At 58.5% G+C, this 20,829-nt stretch overlaps 3 protein-coding genes across 5 annotated transcripts; 2 read left to right on the top strand and 1 right to left on the bottom strand.

Annotated features, from left to right (window-relative positions):
• Nucleotides 1-595: 595 nt before the first annotated feature.
• EXOC3L1 (exocyst complex component 3 like 1) lies at nucleotides 596-7,520 on the top strand. 2 transcript variants are annotated; one of them, XM_081107490.1, is made up of 13 exons: nucleotides 596-1,183; nucleotides 1,393-1,568; nucleotides 1,649-1,868; nucleotides 2,460-3,072; nucleotides 3,152-3,269; nucleotides 3,404-3,529; nucleotides 3,634-3,734; nucleotides 3,941-4,051; nucleotides 6,358-6,487; nucleotides 6,581-6,703; nucleotides 6,783-6,938; nucleotides 7,030-7,154; nucleotides 7,239-7,520. In XM_081107490.1, exons 1-13 carry the CDS (start codon nucleotides 1,138-1,140, stop codon nucleotides 7,426-7,428), a joined length of 2,235 nt encoding a protein of 744 aa, XP_080963616.1. In that variant the 5' UTR covers nucleotides 596-1,137; the 3' UTR covers nucleotides 7,429-7,520. The 2 variants fall into 2 exon arrangements, with proteins under 2 accessions (XP_080963616.1, XP_080963617.1); XM_081107491.1 differs by having other exon boundaries at nucleotides 611-1,183; nucleotides 1,408-1,568.
• Nucleotides 7,521-8,397: 877 nt separating this feature from the next.
• Nucleotides 8,398-15,930, top strand: MATCAP1 (microtubule associated tyrosine carboxypeptidase 1). Its single transcript, XM_081107498.1, has 7 exons — nucleotides 8,398-8,504; nucleotides 11,076-11,701; nucleotides 11,784-11,927; nucleotides 12,210-12,342; nucleotides 13,223-13,528; nucleotides 13,618-13,715; nucleotides 14,643-15,930. Exons 2-7 carry the CDS (start codon nucleotides 11,132-11,134, stop codon nucleotides 14,805-14,807), a joined length of 1,416 nt encoding a protein of 471 aa, XP_080963624.1. The 5' UTR covers nucleotides 8,398-8,504; nucleotides 11,076-11,131; the 3' UTR covers nucleotides 14,808-15,930.
• Nucleotides 15,931-16,245: 315 nt separating this feature from the next.
• On the bottom strand, nucleotides 16,246-20,769 carry NOL3 (nucleolar protein 3). Of its 2 annotated transcripts, XM_081108257.1 has the most exons (4): nucleotides 19,886-20,769; nucleotides 17,081-17,387; nucleotides 16,545-16,940; nucleotides 16,246-16,441 (listed from the first exon to the last, which is right to left on the bottom strand). In XM_081108257.1, exons 2-4 carry the CDS (start codon nucleotides 17,373-17,375, stop codon nucleotides 16,434-16,436), a joined length of 699 nt encoding a protein of 232 aa, XP_080964383.1. In that variant the 5' UTR covers nucleotides 17,376-17,387; nucleotides 19,886-20,769; the 3' UTR covers nucleotides 16,246-16,433. The 2 variants fall into 2 exon arrangements, with proteins under 2 accessions (XP_080964383.1, XP_080964384.1); XM_081108258.1 differs by lacking the exon at nucleotides 19,886-20,769 and having other exon boundaries at nucleotides 17,081-18,989.
• Between the last annotated feature and the right edge of the window lie 60 nt (nucleotides 20,770-20,829).

The following is a 20,829-nucleotide window of genomic DNA, read 5'->3' as shown; positions in this document are numbered from 1 at the left end:
CTCTCAAGATAAACAGTTCTCAGAGCCTACCATACACATTCTTTTATATATATTTATTTTTATTGATTTTTTTTTTTACAGAGAGGAAGGGAGAGGGATAGAGAGTTAGAAACATCGACAAGAGAGAAACATTGATCAGCTGCCTCCTGCACACCCCCAACTGGGGATGTGTCCACAACCAAGGTACATGCCCTTGACCAGAATCAAATCTGGAACCCTTCATTCCGCAGCCGACACGCTATCCACGGAGCCAAACCGGTTAGGGCTCACATTCTTCACAACAGCCTGTGCTCTCTCACTTCTCTGCAGAGGTTACACACCCTCCTCTGAAGGGCCTGTCAGCATAGTTTACATACTGTGATGTTGTCTGCATCCATGTTTGCACACCTCACTCTCCACCCCAAACTGGGGCCATCCAGTTCATGTCTGTTCTGAGCACTAAGAGGTCCTGGGTGGACTGGTCAAGACTTAATAATCACAGGGAGTACCGCCCCCTCCCCCCAAGGAAGTGGGCCCAGCCCTCCCCACCCCACCCCACAGCGCAGATGCTCTTTCCTGTTGGGAATAAAACGCCAGAGACTCAGCTTCCTTCCTTTCTGCATGTGGTCTTGGGGCGAGAGGAGGCAGGCTTCTGGACAGGGGGGTGGGACTGAGGCTTCCTTGGAAAGGGGAATTCTCCCGCATGCGGAGGTGTGACCCAGAGCCACCTAGGCCCTGGGAGCCAGTGGAGGGAGTGCCCAGCGCTGCTGTGAGGGCTGGGGGAGAGGGCCATCCTCAAGGCCAGCGCTGTTTGCGGAGGAGGGAGAACTGGCCGCCTGGTCAAGCCTGGTGAGTTCCATACCAAACTGCCCTCTGCCACGCAGAACAGGAGCAGGGTCCGTGGAGGCCTGTGCCCACCCTGCCTCACTTGGCATCTGAAGGGGCAACGCTGAGAAACCCAGCAAAGGAGGCTTCCCAGGTGCCTCCCCATCTCACCCTGCCTCCCTCCCATTTGCTGAGGAGCCTGGGCAGGAACCTCCCTCCTCCTTCTGAGAGGCCTAGACAGAGCCTGCAGCTCAAAGCTCCTCCGCTCTGCCTGCTCTGGCCCAGACCCTTGCCCGGACTCCTACCTCCGCTCTGGCTCCTCCAGGGCCTAAAATGGACCCCACAGCCAAGGACGAAATGCAACCTTCACTTCCTCCCGGTATGAGCCCTTCTGGGTGGGTTGGGGGAGGGATGTGGCAAGAAAGATGGGAGTGGTGGGCTTGGGCCCTCCCTGCCAGGTCTGGCTGGAGTTCTGTTGGTCAGTGAGAGGAGCAGACTGCCCTGGGGTTTCAGGCTGAGGAGCAGGAAGGGGAGCAGGGTCCGGCAGCTGCTTCCTTCAGGCCCTGCCCAACTGACATGGCTACCCAGGCTCTTCCTGCCCAGGGCCAGAGTGGCCGGAGCAGGAGAGGGCGGAGCAGCTGGCCCGGGGTGCAGCACTCAAGTGGGCCTCAGGCATCTTCTACCGGCCAGAGCAGCTGGCCAGGCTGGGCCAGTACCGCAGCCGTGAGGTACAGCGCACCCGCTCCCTGGAAGCACGCATTAAGGTGGGCATCAGGCAAGGGGCAGGAGAGCTGGGGGTGGGTGGCCAGCTGGCCAGGACTCACCGTCTCCCTCCCTTCCTCAGTCAGTGGTGCAGTCATACCTGGAGGGTGTGAAGACTGGTGTGTGGCAACTGGCACAGGCCCTCGAGGCCGTGCAAGGAGCCCGTGAGGCCCTGGGCCAGGCCCGTGGGTTGCTCCGGGGCATGGCCAAGGCTGTACAGACCCTAGAGCCCTTGCGGGAGCAGGTTGTCCAACACAAGCAACTGCAGGCCCTGTCTCAGCTGCTGCCCCGGCTGCGAGCAGGTGAGTGTGCAAGGGCCCTGGGCTCCAGCCCCCAACAGTCAGTCAACACACTCATCAAGGGGCTGGGGTACCAGTGGGAGGTTGCATGGAGGGACACCCCAAGGGCCTCCCAGAGAGTAACTCAGGCTTCAGGTGGCACAGAAAGCAGGGTGCAAATTAGCTCACTCAGGTTTCCGAGCAGGGGATGTCTGCGTCAGCACTGATACCGAGTCAAGTGGCTCTGGCCGCCCTGGTTGTTACATTGAAATATTCCCTAACAGCGTGGGTGAATAGCCACTAGCATGTCCTCCCGTTCCTCCCTGCCTTCCCTCCAGGACCCCTGACTTCCTTCTGTTCCATCAGCTCAAGGGTTTACACCTGGCCCAACAGGCCTCCGCCCTGCCCTGGTCCTTTCAGATTGGCCAATGCTCTACTATCCTGGTTATATTTCATTCTCTAATAAGATTAAATTCATTCAGTAAAAGTCTACTCTACTGGTTATTTAATACTTTATACATCACCCCAGCCGCAGGGCCTCAGCATCTGATCCTGTACCCATTGCACAGGTGGGGAGGCTGAGGCCCAGGGCTGTCTCCTCTGCTCCCTCCTCAGTGCCGGCTGCAGTGGTCCACGCACAGACCCTGATTGATGCCCATCGGCTCTTGGAGGCATATGTGAGCCTTAGGGAGCTGGAGCAGCTGCAAGAGGAGACATGGACCTCTCTGGGGAGTCTGGAGTTGCCAGTCTTTGAGGGGCTGGGCCCTCTGGCTGAGGCACTGGGCCAGGCTGTGGAGGCAGCTGTAGGGGCTGCAGGGCAGCTGGCCCGGGAGGACCCAGCCCTGTTGGTGGCTGCTGTGCGCGTGGCCGAGGTGGAGGCTGGCAGAACAACCCCCCTGGAGCAGGGCCCCCGGGACTGGCGGCAGCGCTGTCTGCGGGCGCTAGAGGAGGGCCTAGAGCGGGTCCACTTTGGGACACCCCTGCTGCCTGGACCAGGGGCCCTAGCAGGGTGGCTGGAGGCTCTGCGCGTGGCTCTACCAGCCGAATTGGCCACAGCGGAGGCACTGATCGCACCCTGCTGCCCACCACACTACAAGGTGGTCCGGCTGTGGGCCCACACCCTGCACGGCGGCCTGCGGCGCTGCCTGCAGCAGTTCCTGGAAGGGCCAGAGCTGGGAGCCTCCGACGCCTTCACCTTGCTGCACTGGGTGCTGCATGTGTACCTGGGGTCAGTGCCCCTGGGGCAATGGGAAGTGGGTGGATCAGAAGCTGGGGGCTCAGAGTGACGCTAGGCCACTCATCACCAGGCCAGAAATGATGGGGAGCCTGGAATTGGGGCCGGAGGCTGATGTGTCTCAGCTGGAACCTCTCCTGACCCTGGAGAATATCGAGCAGCTAGAGACAACATTTGTATCCAAAGTCCGGGTGAGTAGTGGGGCCCAGGTCCAGAGCAGCTCTGCCACCAGCTGTGGGACTGTATCTGTAGAGTCACGTGGCTACCTGTCTCTAGCAGGGTCAGTGCCCTGCTACATTCTGCCGCCCCTTGTCCCTTCCGCCAGGCAAGTGTGGTGCAGTGGCTGCAGAAGGCACTGGAAGGGGAAGTGGCTGAATGGGGCCGGGAGCGGGAGCCTGACACAGATCCATCCGGCTTCTACCACTCACCAATGCCAGCCATCGTGCTGCAGGTGGGTGGGAAGTGGCAGCCAGGTGGACAGCCCTCATACAGAAAGCGGGGGAGTGGGGGGGCAGAACTAGGACGCTGCTAATGGCTGCCCATCCATGCCTGTAGATCCTGGAAGAAAACATTCGAGTGACCAGCCTGGTCAGTGAGTCACTGCAGCGGCGGGTGCACGGCATGGCACTGTCAGAACTGGGAGTGTTCCTGAGGAGGTCTGCCAAGGCACCGGCCCACCCCCACCCCCGGCCCTGCTCCTGGGGCAGCCCAGGGGGGCCCTGAGTGAATAAGGCACAGCAGTGGGAAAGGCTCCCTGCAACAGTGCCTTGGGTATCTTGGAGGTGGGGGCCAGAGTACCTGGGACAGAAATTGTTGGGGTACCAGTGACAGCAGGGACAGGCGCCACCTCTGTCCTTTGCAGCTTTAATGATGCTCTGATTCGATTCTCCCGAGACCACCTCAGAGGGGAAGCAGTGGTCCCTCATTACGTGTCCTATCTACTGGCTGCCCTCAACCACCAATCGGCACTCAGGTACCACAAGGCCCCCACAGAACCCCACCTCCACTGACTGCTTAGTACCTGCTAAGTATGGACCCAGCCTTCACTAGTCTATTAGGAACTTTGGAGTCATATAGCCCCGTGGTTCCAATCCTAAGACTACTAATTACTAGCTGGGTGACCTTGGGCTAGTTACTTAATCTCTCTTATTAGTATTATATGAGTAACTAGAGGCCCGGTGCATGAATTTGTGCACAGGTGGGGTCCCTCGGCCTGGCTGGTGATCGGGGCTGTTTGGGGTCAGCTGGCCAGGGGGGAAGGATCATGGGAGGTTGGCCGGCCACCCTAATGGGGGCCGATCAGGGCCAGCCGCGAGGGAGGGACTTCGGGAAGTTGGCTAGCAGCGGGAGGTTGGCTGTGGGAGTGCACTGACCACTAGGGGAAGCTCCTATGTTGAGCATCTACCCCCTGGTGGTCAGTGAACGTCATAGCTACCAGCAGGTCCTCCAGTCATAAAGGTTGCTTAGGCTTTTATATATAACTAAACTAGAGGCCCGGTGCACGAAATTCATGCACAGCGGGGAGGGTCCCCTTAGCCCAGCCTGCACCCTCTCCAATCCAGGACCCCTTGGGGGATGTCCAACTGCCGAGGTACTCCTGGGGATCGGTCCTAAACCCGCAGTCGAACATCCCTCTCACAATTCTGGACTACTGGCTCCTAACCGCCTCTGCCTGCCGGCCTGATTGCCCCTCACTACCCCCCCCCCCACCGGCCTGGTCGCCCCTAACTGCCCCCCTGCTGGCCTGATCACCCCTAACTGCTTCTGCCTGCCAGCCTGATCGCCCCCAACTGCCCCCCCCCCCGCCAGCCTTGTTGCTCCCAACTGCCCCCCCTGCCGGCCGGGTCACCCCACACAGCCTGTTTGGTCATCTGTTCAGTTCTGATGGTCACTTAGGCTTTTATATAGATAGATGAGATGTTCTGAGGATCACATTTGATGTAAAGTACCTACCACAGTGCCTAGCACATAGTCTCATGTATTCATTAATTCAACATACTACAACATAGTATACTCACCAAGGCCTACTCTGTGTCTGGGGTTACAGCTGTGATCAAAACAGAAAAGTATTTCCTTCCCCTTGGGTCTTATATTATTTGGGATTAGAGGGCCAGTGCATGAATTCATGCACAGGTGGGGTCCTTCAGGGTGGCCTGTGGAGATTGGGCCCCAGTTCACACCCCCAGCCTCACAGCCCCATCTGGCACCCTGCTTGGCCTGGTGCTGCCTGCTCTGCCATCCTGCCTGCGGGGCAATCAATCAGGGCTGCAGCACCCCCCCACCCCCACCCCCCCGCTCCTTCTGCACCTGGGAGCTGGGCAGCAGCCTCGCACTCCACCGCTGCCACTGGTCTCCATCTGCAGGGTGATCGGTGGAGCAATCAGGCCTCACTTGCATCTGCTTTGGCCTAGTGCCATCCACTCACCTGCTCCACCATCCCGCTGCGGTCCCGCTCTTGTCGGGGCTGATTGGGGCTGGCAGCACCTCCACTGCTGCCCTTGCCAATGCCCACCATGTTCCGTGCCACCCCCTCGTGGTCAGCGCACATCATAGCAAGTGGTCAAACTCCCGGTCTCCTGGTTGAATGGGTTGAATGACCACCTGAGGGGATAATTTGCATATTAGGCTTTTATTACATAGGATGGGGACAGAGAGGTCAGACAAACAAGTTACTCCCTCTTGACTGTGATGAACTCTCTCCCCTTACCGATGAGGAAACAGAAACAGGAAGACATGGCTTGCTCAAGGTCTCACTGGGAATTAGAAACAGGTCTGACTGGGTTGTGTCTTTTCTAGCTTGCTGAGCCCACCCGTGCACACCCTAGACCAGCAGTTACCAAACTGTGGGTCGCGACCCCTTTGGGGGTCGAACGACCCTTTCACAGAGGTCACCTAAGACCATCGGAAAACACATATATAATTACATATTGTTTTTGTGACTAATCACTATGCTTTAATTATGTTCAATTTGTAACAATGAAAATACATCCTGCATATCAGATATTTTACGATTCATAACAGTAGCAAAATTACAGTGATGAAGTAGCAACGAAAATAATTTTATGGTTGGGGGTCACCATAACATGAGGAACTGTATTAAAGGGTCGCGGCATTAGGAAGGTTGAGAACCACTGCCCTAGACCTTCAGAAGGCGAGGGCCCTTCTTGCCCCGTCCGGCCACACACACTTCCGCCACTAGGTGGCGCCCAAGCGGCCAGACCATCGAGGGCTGTGAGGGCCTTGGCCTTGGTCCTGAAGCCCTACTTTTGGTTGGTCCAGCTCCTCCGTGTCCGTCTTGCAGCCCGAAGGGGTGGTCTCAGGGGCCTTGGCTCCGGTGGAGGCAGCGCTGGACGAGTTGCAGAGGAGGATCTGCCGGCTGGTGTTGGAGGCGCTGTTGCTGGAGCTCCAGGTGAGACTTCAGGTGGGGATAAGAGTAGGAGGAGATAAGGCGTATGTTTGGGAGTCTCTGCGGGGAAATTCCGGGTCTGGATCGTCCTTCCAGCCCCTGTTCGCGACTCTGCCCTCGCGCCGTTGGCTGTCGAGCCCGGAGCTGCTGAACAATGTGTGCGAGCGGACAGCGCGCTTCTGCCGGAACTTCTGGCGTGTTCGGAACCCCGCATTCCAGGTGTGTTGGGGAAAGGCTGGCGAGGGTGGAACGCCGATGGAAAAGGTGTCCTGGGCCCACGTGATAGCCCTCCCCGCAGGTGCTCCTGGCCGAGACGGAGCGTGCGGTGGTGCTGCAGTACCTATGTGCGCTGATGCAAGGCCGCCTAGCGTGCCGCGGTGCGGACGAGCGGAACCAGGCAGCCGAGCGCATGCAACAGGATGCCACCCAGCTTCGGGATCTTTTCCTCGATTTGGTAAGAGCTTGTTGGGCGAGCAGGTGGGTGTGAGTCTCCGTGGTTGAGTGGGAGCCGAGGGCGGGCTCAAGACCTAGCCCAACGTGGTCAGGGCCTGGAAGAGAGCGCTCATTGCGCCCCGGTGCTGCTCACCCTGCGGAAGCTGCTGAACCTCCACGACCCCACGATGCTTGGCCTCGAGGTGGCAAGCCTTCGGCAACAATTTCCCGACGTAAGGTACGTGGATGGGGGCGGAAAGGGGGAAGGAACCTGGGAGGGGTGGGGGTGGGGGGCTGATGCACCGCTGTGGTCCCCCCTTAGCGAGGAACATGTCTCTGCCCTCTTGGACCTGCGCGGGGACGTGTCCCGAGAGCAGCGCCAAGCCGCACTCAGCTCCCTGCAGGACGGCTCGCAGCCCTCGCCCCGCGCGGGTCGCCGCGCACTCTTCAGCCTTGTGCCAGCACCTACACCTTCTCCAGCCTCCTGCCTCTTCTCGGGGTCCTGTGCCTGACTCTCAACTGCTCGCAGAATAAAGCTGTGTGCCCGCTCCCCCCACCCCCGTACGCCTGAATTGTGTGTGTTGGGAAGGGCGGGGGGGATGAAATAAAAGTGTCCGCGAACGTTAAGGGGTCCAGGACAGGGACACGCCTACGGTATCCTGGCTCCAGTCCAGATATTCCGGCTGCCCCCCTCTGTCCCGGAATCAGTTCCCAAGTACCCGGCTTCCGTGAGCGGACTGCACCCCCACGTCTCCGCGCCGAAGCAGTGATTTCGAGTCTCCCCAGCCCTGACTCGGGTACCACCGGAAGCCTTGAAACCCGCCTGGCCTGCGGGGAGCGGGCGGGCTCAGGACAACGCCCCGCCTAGGGACGTGACTTGAGGGCTGACACCGCCCCCCGGCCCTGCCCGGCCCGCCCCCGCAGCTGTGTTCCCTGGAGCCGGCCGCGGAGATGGACGCGAGCCCGCGCGCGTGCGCGTGCGCGCACCCGAGTGCGTGCGTCCCGGGCGTCAACTCCGGAGGGCTGGGCTGCCGGCGACCGATGTCTCGGAGCGGGAACGGTGAGGGAGAGAAGAGCAGCGAACAGGTGGGGGTACGACCCAAGGATGGAACCCTTTTACCCGGAGAGGCTGAGAAGGCGCGCGACGGGACCCCCCGCCTCACCTACCAAGAAATCCCCCTTCTATTGTCTCTTGGCCCCGCCCTCCATTGGGCACGCCCTTTGCCTCATCCCCCGCCGTTTATTGGCTACAGGTCACGCCCCTCCTAGATATCTCCGTCCCCATTGGCTCCTCTTCCACGTTATCCTCTCCGGGAGTTTCCCCATTGGCGCAGGCCACACCCTCTCATTTGTCACCAGACTCCACCTTCAGTCTGGGTTCCTCCCCTGGCCATCCTTCATTCATTCTGCATCTCGTGCTGGATGCTTGAGACATGGGAGTGAATCAGACCCGTCCCTGCCCTCAGGGAGTTCAGGACATGGTGAGGGGACACGGACCTAGGCTACGACAGTGACAACCTAGGGCGGTAAAGAGGCCGCCTAGGCGCCCTGGGAGCCTCTAAGACGCCTGGAAGACTTCCCGGAGGAGGTGAGGCCTAAACCAAGCCCTGAAAAAATGGATAGAGTTTGCTCCAGGGAGACATTGGGAAAGCATTCTTGGCAGAGGGGCCTGAGACATAAAAGACACAGGCGTATTCTGGCCATTGCAAAGAAGTGGGTGGAAAGAAAGATGAAGGGGGACTGGTCCAGGTAGAGGCTCGGAGACCACTGAGAAGTCCAGAAAAGTGCACAGTTAGTTGAGGGGAGTGAAGCCTGAGGCCAGAAATCTTTTTAAGCAGCTGGTCTCTGGGCGGGGTGGAAGGAATGTGTGTGTGTGGAGGGCCGGGGGGGAGGGGGGGTTTTAGGGGGGAAGCAGGGGTCAGATCCGGATGGGAAAACAAAGTGCAAGGAAGGAATGATTCCAGTTCTGAGAAGGAAAGGGGCTCTTGGGTGCAGTCATTTATTGAACAGCTGCTCTGGGCTCTGGGGACACACTGTGAACACTCAAAAGGAAAAAACAGATAACTAACAATTAAATACGCTGTACTTCATGTGGAGGCACCTGCTACAGAGAACAATGACCGGAAGGAAGGGGGTGGGGAACTGTGGTGGAGTAGGGAGAGGAGATTTACTGTTTTATAGAGTGTGCTTTAGGGAGGCTTTTCTAATAACATATGTGTGCCAAAATATGAGGTAAGGGAGAGAGTGACCACTGCAGTTATATGGGGGAAAGACATTCCTGGCAGGGGACATGTTCAGTTTGAGATGCCTACTATACATTCCAGGAAAAACATGTGGAGTTGAGAACTGGCAACACTGGTCTGAGGTTTATGGGAGAAGTCTGGGCTGATGATCCTAAAATTATGAGAGTGGATGAGATTCCCTAGGGAGTGAGCACAAATGGAGGAGAGAAGTTTCCATATAAGTTTCCAAGTGAACTACTGTGTTAAGAGGTCAGGAAGATAGCAAGGAAGGAAGATCAAGAACAAACAGCCAGAAAATAAATAAATAAATAAATAAATAAATAAATAAATAAATAAATAAAATAAAGAACAAACAGCCAGTGAGGTAGGAGATTTGGGGAGCCAAGTGGAGAACATGTGTCCAGAATGAAGTGATTAACTGTGTCAAGTGCTGCTGATCAATATGAAGATTATTGATGACCTTGGTCAGATCAGTTTCAATAGAGATTGGGGGGAAAGCCTAATTGGAGTGAAATTTAAGAGAGAACAGGAGCCCTGGCTGGTGTGGCTCAGTGGCTGACTGTCATCCTATGCTCCAAAAGGTTAGATTCCTGGCAGGTAAGGGCACATGCCCTGGTTTCGGTCCAGATCACCAGTGGGGGGCAGGCAAGAGGCAGCTGATCGATGTTTCTCTCTCAACCATATTTCTCTCTCCCTCTTCCTTCCTCTCTCTAAAATCAACAAAAACATATTTTAGAGAGAGAGAACAGGAAAGAAAGAAATGTGCTGCAGTGAGGAACAGCTGGAGGGAGTATGTGGGTTTTTTGTTTTGTTTTGTGAATCCTCACCCAAGGATATTTTTTCCATTGATTTTTAGAGAAAGAGGAAGGGAGGGGGAGAGACAGAAAGAGAGAAACATCGATGTGAGAGAGACACATCAATTGGTTACCTCCTGCACACGACCTGACCGGGGCTGGGGATCCAGCCTGCAACCAAGGTATGTGCCCCTGACGGGAATTGAACCCAGGACCCTTCAGTCTGAGTGGGCCAACGCTCTAACAACTGAGCCAAACTGGCTAGGGCTTTGTTTTGTTCTTTTAAGATGGATAAATAACACATGTATTTATGCTGATGTAAAGAATCCAGCAGAGAAGAAGATATTGGTGATGCAGGAGATGTAGAAGAGAGGAGAAAGGCTGGCAATGTGTCCCTGAGCAGGCAGGCAGGCACGGGAGTTCAGAGGCTGGAGAAAAACAGCATTGGATTGAGCCCTGGTACAGAGTCAGGGCTGAGTGCCCCCAGCACTGGCCTTGGATGACAACTAGGAAGATGCCTCTGATAGGGGACAGACCAGGGATTGGCTTGGATTTACTAAAATTTCTCTTTGACCCCTAAGAGCTGATTCTAAATTGGATTTGAACAGATGGTCCAGTGGAGAGAGAGCATTCCAGGTAGAGGGACTAGCATAAGCAAGGGGCATGCAGGCAATCAAACCGAGGCCTAATGGGCTGGAGGGGATGGGGGAGGTTGGGAGGGGAGGGAGAACTGAGAAATGCTACAGATAGGAGGCAGGTAGAAGGTAGTGAAGCCCCCTCACCCATCAGCCTGGCCGCTGAGGCTACATTCTACCAGCTTGCAGCCTAGGTGGGTGCTGAGCACAGGGATTAGAATCACGAGGAGGGGTTCAGGCCTGCTTGCAGGAGCTCACAGGCTGAAGGTGTTCCAGGGACCATCCATAGACTCTTCCCCCGGATTTCTCCCAGGCCAGCTTGCTTTGGTGAGCCTGCTGGAGGGAATGGACACTGGGGTAGGTGGGGCGAGGGGGCAGCTACCCAGACCCCTGGGAACCCAGCAAGGGCAGTGTAGAGTACAGGGCTTGCTGGTCCTCAGGCCACATCCACTCACGCTGGCCTCCACACGCCCTTCTGTGTCCCCAGAAGTCAACAGTGTGGGGCGTTGGAGTGACCCAGCTGGATGTGACCCCCAGAACAGAATGGTGCTGGACTCAGGGGCTCAGGTGTATGGGCAGCCACCCCCCAGCCCACCAGCCAGGCGCGCAACCTTGGGCCGTAGGCCGAAGCCCTCAGACCGAGATGGAACACCGCTGTACCCCTGGCCTCGGTCCCTGGCCTTGCCCCTGGCTCTGTCGGTCTCCTCAGCCCTGCGGCCCCGGCCTGAGCTGCAGTCCCTCTCAGAGCTGCGCTTGGGCCACTGTGGCCACATGCGCCGCAGTGAGAGCACCTGCACCATAAATAATACTGGCCGACTCAGGGGTGGCACCCAGAGTCAGGCCCCACCTGGACGCAGACGGGATCTAGGCAGGGGCACCCTGCGGTCTGCTTCCTCCCTGCCTCACATTGCTAAGACTCAAAAGTCCGGAGGCCGTGGTGCCAGCAGGAGCCCCTGCCTATTGATGGCCCTGCGGCCAACCAACATGGACAGTGAGCGGGACAAGTTCTTCCAGTCCCGTTACACCTACAACCCACAGTTCGAGTACCAGGAGCCCATGCCTACGGCTGTGCTGGAGAAGTACTGTGAGGCCTCTGGACAGTTCATCCATCAGGTCAGTCCAGCCTGCCCACCTCACCCTGGCCCTGACCACCCCAGAGGCCTGGCCTGACCACCCACTTGGATCCTGTGTGCAGGCAGTTGGCATCATTGAGGCTGTCCTGGAGAAGTTTGGCACCTACGAACACTTTGAGGCTGCGACTGGGGGCCAGCTGCTGACCAAGTGCCAGATCTGGTCTATTGTGCGCAAATACATGCAGAAGGAGGGCTGTGTCGGGGAGGTGAGCTTGCTCTGCCTTCGAGCACCCTCTTCTACCTGACCCAAACTGGCCTGACCGGTGGGTGGTGCCAGGCCCAGCTCCACACCTGGCCAGCTACAGACCCCTGGCAAGCCCCTGTCCCTGCCCTAGTAAGGTGGGAACTGGCTCTGAGCAGAGATGGCGAAGGGTGGGTGTCCTGGCCAAGTGTCCAGCCTGGATGCCCTGTGGCGTTATTAGTGGGACCACCTGCACACCGGCCCCAGGGCTGGTGGCCATGGCTCTGAGCACTGCTGCTGCCTGCAGGTCGTGGTGCAGCTGAGTGAAGACCTGCTGTCCCAGGCAGTGATGATGGTGGAGAACAGCAGACCAACACTGGCCATCAACCTGACCGGAGCCCGCCAGTATTGGCTGGAAGGCATGCTGCGGCACGAGATAGGTCAGGGTGTGGGTAGGTGGGTGGGCAGGTAGGGATGAGAGGGGGCTGGGATGTGGGGGGACAATGAGGGGCCCCAGAAACCCCACCCCTCTCTTTCTCCCACTTACCTTTGAGGCTAGCGCCCTTTCCTTTCATGAGTAGTCACCTCCTCCCTCTGGCTCAGGGAGGTAGGCCCGAACATGCCTGCCCCTCTCTGGGCTCACCCTCATCTCTCACTCCTCTTGGGTATCTTTTCCTCCCTCCACTTCCTCTGTGGTTTCCCTGGGCAGTGGGGACAGGCTGTTGGGGCCTGGACAGGCCAGAGGGAAAAAAAACACTGAGGGTCTCGCTAGCCCAGCCAACATGCAGGCCCTCCAGGGTGGGAATGGAATTGGCTGAGGACACACAGAGCCAGGTATAGGAGTGGGTAGGCCAGGCTGGAAGGAAAGCGGGGGACACAAACTGCTATTCTTTTCTGCCTGTCCCTCCTCATCCAGAATTCTGTTGCCCTGGATAAACGTTGGTTTTTGCTAGGGACACCAGCGGGACTGTTCAAACAATAGGGCATGCAAGATGTGGGGCTGGGGTGGTGTGTGAGTTCCTGTCCTCTCCAGGGGGCTGGGAAGCAGTGTGAGTTTGGGAGCGGTGTGTGTGTGTGTGTGTGTGTGTGTAGTCCTGGATGGGTGGAGGAGGACTCTTGCATGTGAGACTCTATGGGTCCTTAGGTGCAGGTGCCCCCGAGGTTGGATGAGTCTGTAAGTTGGGACAGGGGTGGCAGGGAGAGGCTATGGGAGAGCCTGAGTTTAGGAGCATGAGGATACCCGCATGAGTACAAGTTAGAGGCCTGGCAGGAGGGTTCCGGGATGACCTGCCCAGCACCGCCTCCCTCGCCCTCCCCCAGGCACCCACTACCTGCGAGGCGTGAACAATGCCCGGCAGCCCTGGCACAGCGCGGAGGGCCGGCTGCAGTACAGGTTGCGGCCAGCGAACCCCACGGAGGAGGGCCTGGCCAGCCTGCACAGCGTGCTGTTCCGCAAGCAGCCCTTCCTGTGGCGGGCGGCGCTGCTCTACTACACCATCTACCGAGCGGCGCACTTGTCTTTCCGCCAGCTCTTCCAGGACCTGGCGCGCTACGTGCAGGACACAGACGTGCGCTGGGAGTACTGCGTGCGCGCCAAACGCGGCCAGACCGACACCTCGCTGCCAGGTAGGTGCCCATTTGAGGAGTACCCTGAGCTGGGGCAGGGGCGGCGGTGGCTTCAGGTGTAGAGGCTCATGGCCCTCCCATGCCCACAGGATGCTTCAGCAAAGACCAGGTGTACCTGGATGGCATCGTGCGCATTCTGCGACACCGCCAGACCATCGATTTCCCGCTGCTGGCCTCGCTGGGCAAGGTGAGTGGCCACAGGCCTTCAGAGGTTCCAGCCAGCTCTCCTCATCGCAGTATTCCCTGAGCCTCTGATGGGTGCTTGACTGAAGACTGGTGCCAGGCCTCTCTGGTAGGTGGAGGTGAAATGACAGCCTGGCAGGTGCTTGACCCAGCCTGCAGGTGTGTGTGTGTGGAGATACTGCTTCACTCCAGACCAAAGGAGCAGTCAGGAAGGCTGGAGATGGAGGCCGGAAAAATGGCCAGGGACCAAGTCCCTCGCACTGGGTATCTGTGCCAAGCTGAGAAAGGTAAACTGCATCTGAAGCAATAGGGACTCAGAGGAGCTTTAAGCAAGTTGTGGCTGGATGTCAGATGGGAGGTGGATTGAGAGAGAGACCTAGGAAAGGGAATGGGGGGCGGGAGGCCTTTCTAATCACTCCTGCAGAACTGATGGTGTCTGGCCTAACCCAGCAGTGGCCATGCAGTTGGAGAGGGAGGGGCAGGCTTGGGAGCTCTTCAGAGAGTGGGGTCCCTTGAGCTCAGTGGCCACCCTGAGTGGGAGGGTGACAGGTCCCAGCCCCCTCCCTGGAATCTGACCTAGAGGGCTGTCAGGAGAGTGCCTGGCATAATCTGACACCTAAGAATTCCGTGTTGGCCATGGGGAGTCTGAGGTACCTGTGGGCTGTCTAGGAGAAAGTGTTCAAAGGCAATTGGGGGAGCTAGGCTAGAGACAGGAGTGGGGTTGTAGGGCATAGATGATAAAAGAAGGTGTTAAGAGAAAGAGCAAACACCCAGGACTGTGCCTGGGGATACATCACATTGGGAATGGGTCAGGAGGAGGCAGGGAGGAGTTCCAGGAGCACGGGACAATAAACCATTGATAGAGAGCTGGGACCAGCCACCTGAAAGCCAGGGCCTCTGCCTACCCCTCAGCCCAGCTTCCTCCCTGCAGGTGTCCTATGAGGATGTAGATTACCTGCGGCCCTATGGGGTGCTGAACAATGCTCGGGTGCCCCACTTCATGCAGGACCTGGAGCGCTACCGGCAGCAGCTGGAGCACATCATGGCCACCAACCGGCTGGACGAAGCAGAGTTGGGCCGCCTGCTGCCTAACTGATACTGGCTGAGGGCTCTAGACCATCCCCCTGAACAGGAAGAGGGCTGTGCTTCCACAGCCTGGGTGTTTCTTGGGGAAGCTGAGGGGACAGGAGCATCTCAGGAGGGAGGAGTGTGTTCCCTGCTAGCCTCCCTGGACCTGGTGGCCAGCAGCAGCATGTTGAGCAAACAGTGTGCCCTCCCGCCTGTCTGTTGAGCAGAGGGGAAGCCTGGGGGCAGCAGGGAAGCTGAGCATGGATGGGGATGGGGGATGGTTGGGGAGTAGAAACTTGTTCTTGCATGAGATGACTTTGGGTATCTGCGTACTCCAGTCTCCCTTCCCCCACCCGGCCCCTTGGTGCTCCTTCAGCTTTCATGCTGTCTACCTCTCACTGGGCCCTGGTGGGGGTCTCCCTTCTTCTGGGGTGATTACCTGAGCCTGGGGTCCTGGCTTTCACACAGACTCAAGGGACAAGGGTCCTAGTAGGTAGAGACCCAGCTGGGCTGGGATGTGCTTTCCAGCATTTTGCCTCTCCCACTGCATGTATTTATTCCCTATTTATGTGCTCTCCTTCCTGGGGCTGGAGGCAGCAGCTTCTGAAGGTTCAGGGACAGGCTCCTCTGGAAGGCACCCACTGTTCCTAGCCCCCTTCTCAGCACACGCGCGTGCGCACGCGCGCGCACACACACACACACACACACACACACAGTCCTTCAGGCCTTGTGAGCTGAGCCCGACAGTTCACCAGGCCCTGCTCCTACCCCCACCCCCTCCTCAGGCCTCTGTTGTCCTCGTCTTTGTCCACACCCTCACAGCTGGTCTCTGACAGAGGTTGGCATAGCCTGGCAGCAGCCATAATCAAACCTGAGGGGCAGACACCTACCTGTCCCAAATCCTGAGCCCCCCCTGGACCAGGAGGGGTGCGGAGATGGTTGTTGCTTCCAGTTTCACCGCAGACTCGCTGTCTGAGGTTGCCCCAGGCCCACTCCCACCCTTGGCCTTAGTTTGGAAATGCAGCTGGAAAGCCCTTATTCATTCAGTCAGTGAAACGTACTGAACGCCGTCTGTGTGCCAGTCACTGGTCAAGCCCCCACTGAGCTCCCCGTCCTGAGAGGAGCCAGACAATTAAACCAACAATGACAAGAAGCTGTGTGGTCTTTGTCTACCCAAGATCCCTTCCTCTTCCTCTTAATCCCAGGGCCCTCAGCTCTCGCCCTCCCTATGTGCAGAGAAGTTCCCCTTCCCTGGCTTTCCATCCCAGGCCCAGGGGCTTCCATGGAATAGGGCTGGTGACAACACCTGCCCAACTGGTTCAGGAAGATAAAAGGGCCCAAGTCTGGCCCTTGTGTCACTGGATCCCTGGATTTGGGATCTCTAGGGTGCAGCCCGAGCCATTGATGAAATGAGGCTGAGGACTGGGTGGTGGGGCACAGGGCTACTCAGGTCACTGACTCAGAGCACAGGTCCATACCTTTATTCCTGGGCAAAGGGCCGGAATCACCGAGAGCCCAGACCCACCCTCCACAGTTTATTCACTCCAGCGAGTCCTGGGCCAGGTGGAGCCTGGGTGGTAATCCAACCCAGTCAGGCCGGGATCCCAGGTTCCACTGGGCTTGGATGGGGAGTGGCCAGTCAGGGCGCCGGCCCTCAGGAATCTAGAAATGAAGGGGCAAAGTGGTTGGTCAGGTGGGGCCCGCCCACTGCCCCCGGGGCCACAACCTCCCGCAAACCTGAAACCGGGTTTGGGCAGCCCAACACCTTCAGACGCATCCTCTGCCTCGTAGTCTGGCTCCGGCTCCGGCTCAGGCTCTGGGTCGGGCTCTGGCTCCTGGACCGGCTCTGGCTCTGGCTCCTGGTCCGGCTCCGGCTCCGGCACCGGCTCGGGTTCTGGTTCCAGTTCAGGTTCTGGTTCTGCCTCTGGCTCCGGATCCGTTTGCGATTCCAACTCGGGTTCAGCCCCTTCAGAGACCTCAGCTTCTAACTCTGTCTGGGGCCCCTCGATGGTTCCGGATTGCACTGCCTCGGAGCTCTCAGAACCCCCGGCCTCCTCACTGTGTGAAGGTCTGGGCAGACCAGGGCATGAGGTCCCTGAGCCGGCTGCCTCCGGTGTCCAGTGGCCTGGGCAAGGAGGGTCGTAGCTGCGATCCCGGTAGCCTGGGGTGGAGGTGGGAGAGTCTCGGGCTCAGCTTACCGCTCCGCGGTTTCCTCCGCACACGCCCACCTCTGGGGGAGACTAGGACTCCGCCCTCGGCACGCCCCGGCTCTGCCTCAGGCTCCGCCCCGCGCGCGCTCACCGGGGCCCACGTGCTGCCAGTCCCAGGCGGGGTCCGGCGCGCGCACGGTGCGCTGGGCGCAGCGCAGCAGCTCCTGGCAGGCGGCCTCGCCCTTGCTCTGCACCGTCAGCAGCAGGCGGCGCACCCGGCGTTCGGCATCAGGCAGCGCGTCCAGCGCCTCGTACTCGGGCCCGGTGAGCACGCCCCGCGCCAGCAGCGCATCCAGCAGCAGCCCCGAGTCCGCCTGCAGCGTCTCTACCAGGCGTTTCCGTTCGCGGTCGATCGTCTCTGACGGTCTCTCCTGCGAGTTGCCCATTCTGGGCGGTCCCTGGAGAGGGGTAGAGAGGGACTGGGGGCCAGGGCTTCCCCGCCCTTGACCTCTCTCCCAGGGCTCCAGTGAACACCGGTGCCTGGGGTCGAAGTTCACCTTAACCCCGGCGGCAGGACAGGCCGCAGCACCGACTCTGTACTCCAGCCTCTCGGGCCGGTTCAGTCCTGTCTCCTCCTCCGGCTTCTCCTTGGGTCCCTCAACATCAGGTGTGGCCCTCCCCTCCTCAACTCTCCCAGGACCTTGACTTTCTGACCGCTCTCCCCAACCAGGACCTCCCTCCTGAGCCCCAGCTGCCTGCAGATACTGCCGTTTGTTCAGACCCAGTTTATCCAAACGAACTTCTCTTTCACAAACCCGCTTCCGCGCCTTAACAGGCAAAGATCCCACACCCAGCTTGCAAGTCCTTTCCAGTCAATCTGCTACGCCCATAGCCAGCGGTTCTCAACCTGTGGGTCGCGACACCTTTGGGGGTGAAACGACCCTTTCACAGGGGTCGCCTAAGACCGTCGGAAAACACATATATAATTACATATTGTTTTTGTGATTAATCACTGTGCTGTAATTATGTTCAATTTGTAACAATGAAAATACATCCTGCATATCAGATATTTACATTATGATTCATAACAGTAGTAAAATGACAGTTATGAAGTAGCAACGAAAGTAATTTTATGGTTGGGGGTCACCACAACATGAGGAACTGTAGTAAAGGGTCGTGGCATTAGGAAGGTTGAGAACCACTGGTTTCACCTCCAGCCTAGACCCTCAGAGCCCTGACTCCCCTCCTCACCTAGAGCACAGTGCTGAGATCCTCCCCTGCTCCTCTCACCCACTGGAGAATGACTACACCCCTTTTCCTGACCCCGAGATCCATCTTTCAGGGCAGGGCCTGCCCCTGAACCCCTCACCAAGGCCACTACCATGTTGCAACCCCAATGTTGTCTCATGGCCCTTCCTGGTTCCCTAATCCCTGAGCAGAGATACCTGAATTCTTTTCAATCCTAGCTCTGACCAAGATCTCCCAGCATCAACTGCGACCCAGCTGTCTCCCTGCTGCGCTGGGAATGACTCACAGCCATCTCTTGCTTCATCTTGAAGTACCCAGGGCCAAACTCAGAAAAGCTACCAACCATTTATTTTTAAATGCTTGCCGAACTTTTACTGTTTTCCTCCATGCATCACATGAGAGATTGTCTCTACCAAACAGCAGGTGTCAGGCAGAAATTACTCTGCTGTGTCTACTTATTGACATCTGAGGACAATGGCCCATCCCTCTTGGATGGCCTGACCCAGCAGCCAGGCCCCTGGCCTTAAGAGGCACAGAGGTCAGGCCCTGGACCACTCCCTCAGCCCATTTCCTCCAGCCTTAGTTTTGTCCACACAGCACCCTCCTGGTCTCATCCTCCCTTTGGGTCCCCTCCTCTACCTCCTTACCAGGTCCTAGGTCTGGGAGAGCAGATTTGGCCCCAGCCCCCTCCGGCCTCCCAGGTCTCTCTCTCATGACCACCTGGTGTCATGCTATGCCTTCCTGGTCATATTGAAGCGTCAACCTTCCCCCCAGGTAACTGATCAGAGACTAGGACCCCTACCCTTTACCCCTCCTTCTCCATTCATGCCCCACCTGTGACAAATGCTGCTATCCCACCTCTCCGCGAGTCTCTATCAGCACCCCCCTCAACCCCACCATCCTCACCTCATCTCCTCTGACAGTCTTTCTGAGTGCCTCTCACTCCCATCTCATCACCCCCACAGCACAGAGATGGACAACAGCTCTCTGGGGCAGGATTTATTGTCCCCATTTTACAGAGGACAAGACAGGATCAGAGAGACCAAGGGACAGAACTGCCATCTGACTTGCTCCAACCTGAATTACAGTGAGGCCTCCTGCCCAGCAGAATGTCAGCCCTAACTACCTGGCCCCTGCTGCCCACTGCCCATCAGAGAGAATTCAGACTATCTGGCCTGGCCACTCTCCCACCTCCTGGACAGCGAGGCTTCCCCCCCACTTTCCCCAACCCTCAGTGCTAGGAGAATTAAGCCCCTGACATCTCTGAACCTTAGTAGATGCTATTCCTTAAGCCTGAAATACCCTTCCCCTCCCTCCAAGCTGTGGACCCATCCTCCAAGTCTCAAATAAATGTCACCTCGTCCACACCAATGCCTGAGTGTGTTATAGACGGACTGGTTTCATCTCTTCTGCTGTGTACCCCAGTGAACGGTGTATGCCCTCAGCACGCCGCTAGCTCCCTGCACACGGACCCCTACCCTCTTTAGCTGAGGTTTCCAAAGACTGTCCTCCAGGTGCAAGAAGGGAGAGGGGACGGACGGAACCTACGCTTGTACAGGCGCAGAGGGAGGAGGCAGATCGGACTAGCCCCTCATTCTCCCTCGCTCCTAACCAAGTTATTTTTATGTTAGCCTCCTCCTCCCATTGCCAAGTCCTGTCCTTGTAGGCCCTCCCTCTGAGACTCAAAGCTCAGAAGTAAATACTGTACCTAAGTTATGTGCGGCCAGTCCTTCAAGGGTCACGGGCCAGATCCTTCCCGGGCACCAGGCGGCTCCAATTCCAGGCCTGGAGGGGGCGGGAGGGGGGTCTCGGCCCCCCGCCCCACCTGGCTCCGCGGGCTCTTTTGCTCGGAGCGGGAGTTGTGGGAAACTGCGGGAGCCTTTGGCAGATGCGACCACAGACTCGCCTTATCTCCCCTCCACCGGGTCCCAGGGTTAGGGTCTCGCCGAGGGGCGGGGCTCAGACCTGGGAGCTCTGCCCGTGGGGGCTCGGATTCTACGCGATCTCAGTTTTTCTCCCTCCCCCGTCCAGGGGCTGCGTGCGGCCCCACTCACGGGTGGAGCCTTGGCGGGGTAGATGACAAGGCAGAAAGGGCTGGGCGGGGCGGGGGTGGGAGCAGCAGCTGCCGCGGGGGCGGGGGCGGGGCGGCAGGGCTGCCGGGAACCGGGAGGGGTAGGGGAGAGCGGGCACAGGGCGCACAGGGCAGCGCTTTGCTCGGGTTCCTGTGCGTAGTCCGCCTTCCCTCCCGCTCCTCCGGGCGCGCAGGGCGTCAGCGAGGCTGCAGTGTGGTCCGCGGCCCCACGTACCGGCGCCCACTGTGGGCCTGGCGATTCCCAGGCGCTTCGCCCCCATCTTCTCGTGGACCCTCTCTACCTACCACAGAGGAGGCTCAGAGAAGGGGACCCGCTGGCCCAGGACCCCAGAGCGGATTCGTTGCGGAGCTGGGTGTGGTGGCCCCAAAGCCCCCACTTCCGGAGGTTGCAGTGGGTCTGGGCCCGAGGATCCAGCCCCAAGCAGGGGAGCTAGGAGCAGGATGCCCGAGCATTCCCCTCTCCAGGAGTGAGTTTCTCCATTAAAGCTCTGGGACCTGGACGCTGCTACGAACGCAAAATCGCCCCTCCTCCCCAAAGCCTCTATGCTCCCTGGTCGGTA

This window comes from Myotis nattereri (genome assembly GCF_964212035.1).
Source record: "Myotis nattereri genome assembly, chromosome: 15".
Taxonomy (NCBI): domain Eukaryota; kingdom Metazoa; phylum Chordata; class Mammalia; order Chiroptera; family Vespertilionidae; genus Myotis; species Myotis nattereri.
The sequence above is the reverse complement of the archived record's forward strand: the minus strand, read 5'-3'. Positions and strand labels throughout refer to the sequence as shown.

What these genes read in the sequence shown, in the direction of transcription:
- NOL3 (XM_081108257.1), bottom strand. Translation starts at nt 17,375, where the DNA reads ATGGGCAACTCGCAGGAGAGACCGTCAGAGACGATCGACCGCGAACGG. An exon ending in CTGGCAGCACGTGGGCCCCG is followed by an intron (nt 16,941 to 17,080) that starts GTGAGCGCGCGC and finishes CCTCCACCCCAG; the next exon opens with GCTACCGGGATCGCAGCTAC.
- EXOC3L1 (XM_081107490.1), top strand. Translation starts at nt 1,138, where the DNA reads ATGGACCCCACAGCCAAGGACGAAATGCAACCTTCACTTCCTCCCG. An exon ending in GCAACCTTCACTTCCTCCCG is followed by an intron (nt 1,184 to 1,392) that starts GTATGAGCCCTT and finishes ATGGCTACCCAG; the next exon opens with GCTCTTCCTGCCCAGGGCCA. An exon ending in TGCCAGCCATCGTGCTGCAG is followed by an intron (nt 3,530 to 3,633) that starts GTGGGTGGGAAG and finishes CCATGCCTGTAG; the next exon opens with ATCCTGGAAGAAAACATTCG.
- MATCAP1 (XM_081107498.1), top strand. Translation starts at nt 11,132, where the DNA reads ATGGTGCTGGACTCAGGGGCTCAGGTGTATGGGCAGCCACCCCCCAGC. An exon ending in CTGGACAGTTCATCCATCAG is followed by an intron (nt 11,702 to 11,783) that starts GTCAGTCCAGCC and finishes TCCTGTGTGCAG; the next exon opens with GCAGTTGGCATCATTGAGGC. An exon ending in TGCTGGCCTCGCTGGGCAAG is followed by an intron (nt 13,716 to 14,642) that starts GTGAGTGGCCAC and finishes TCCTCCCTGCAG; the next exon opens with GTGTCCTATGAGGATGTAGA.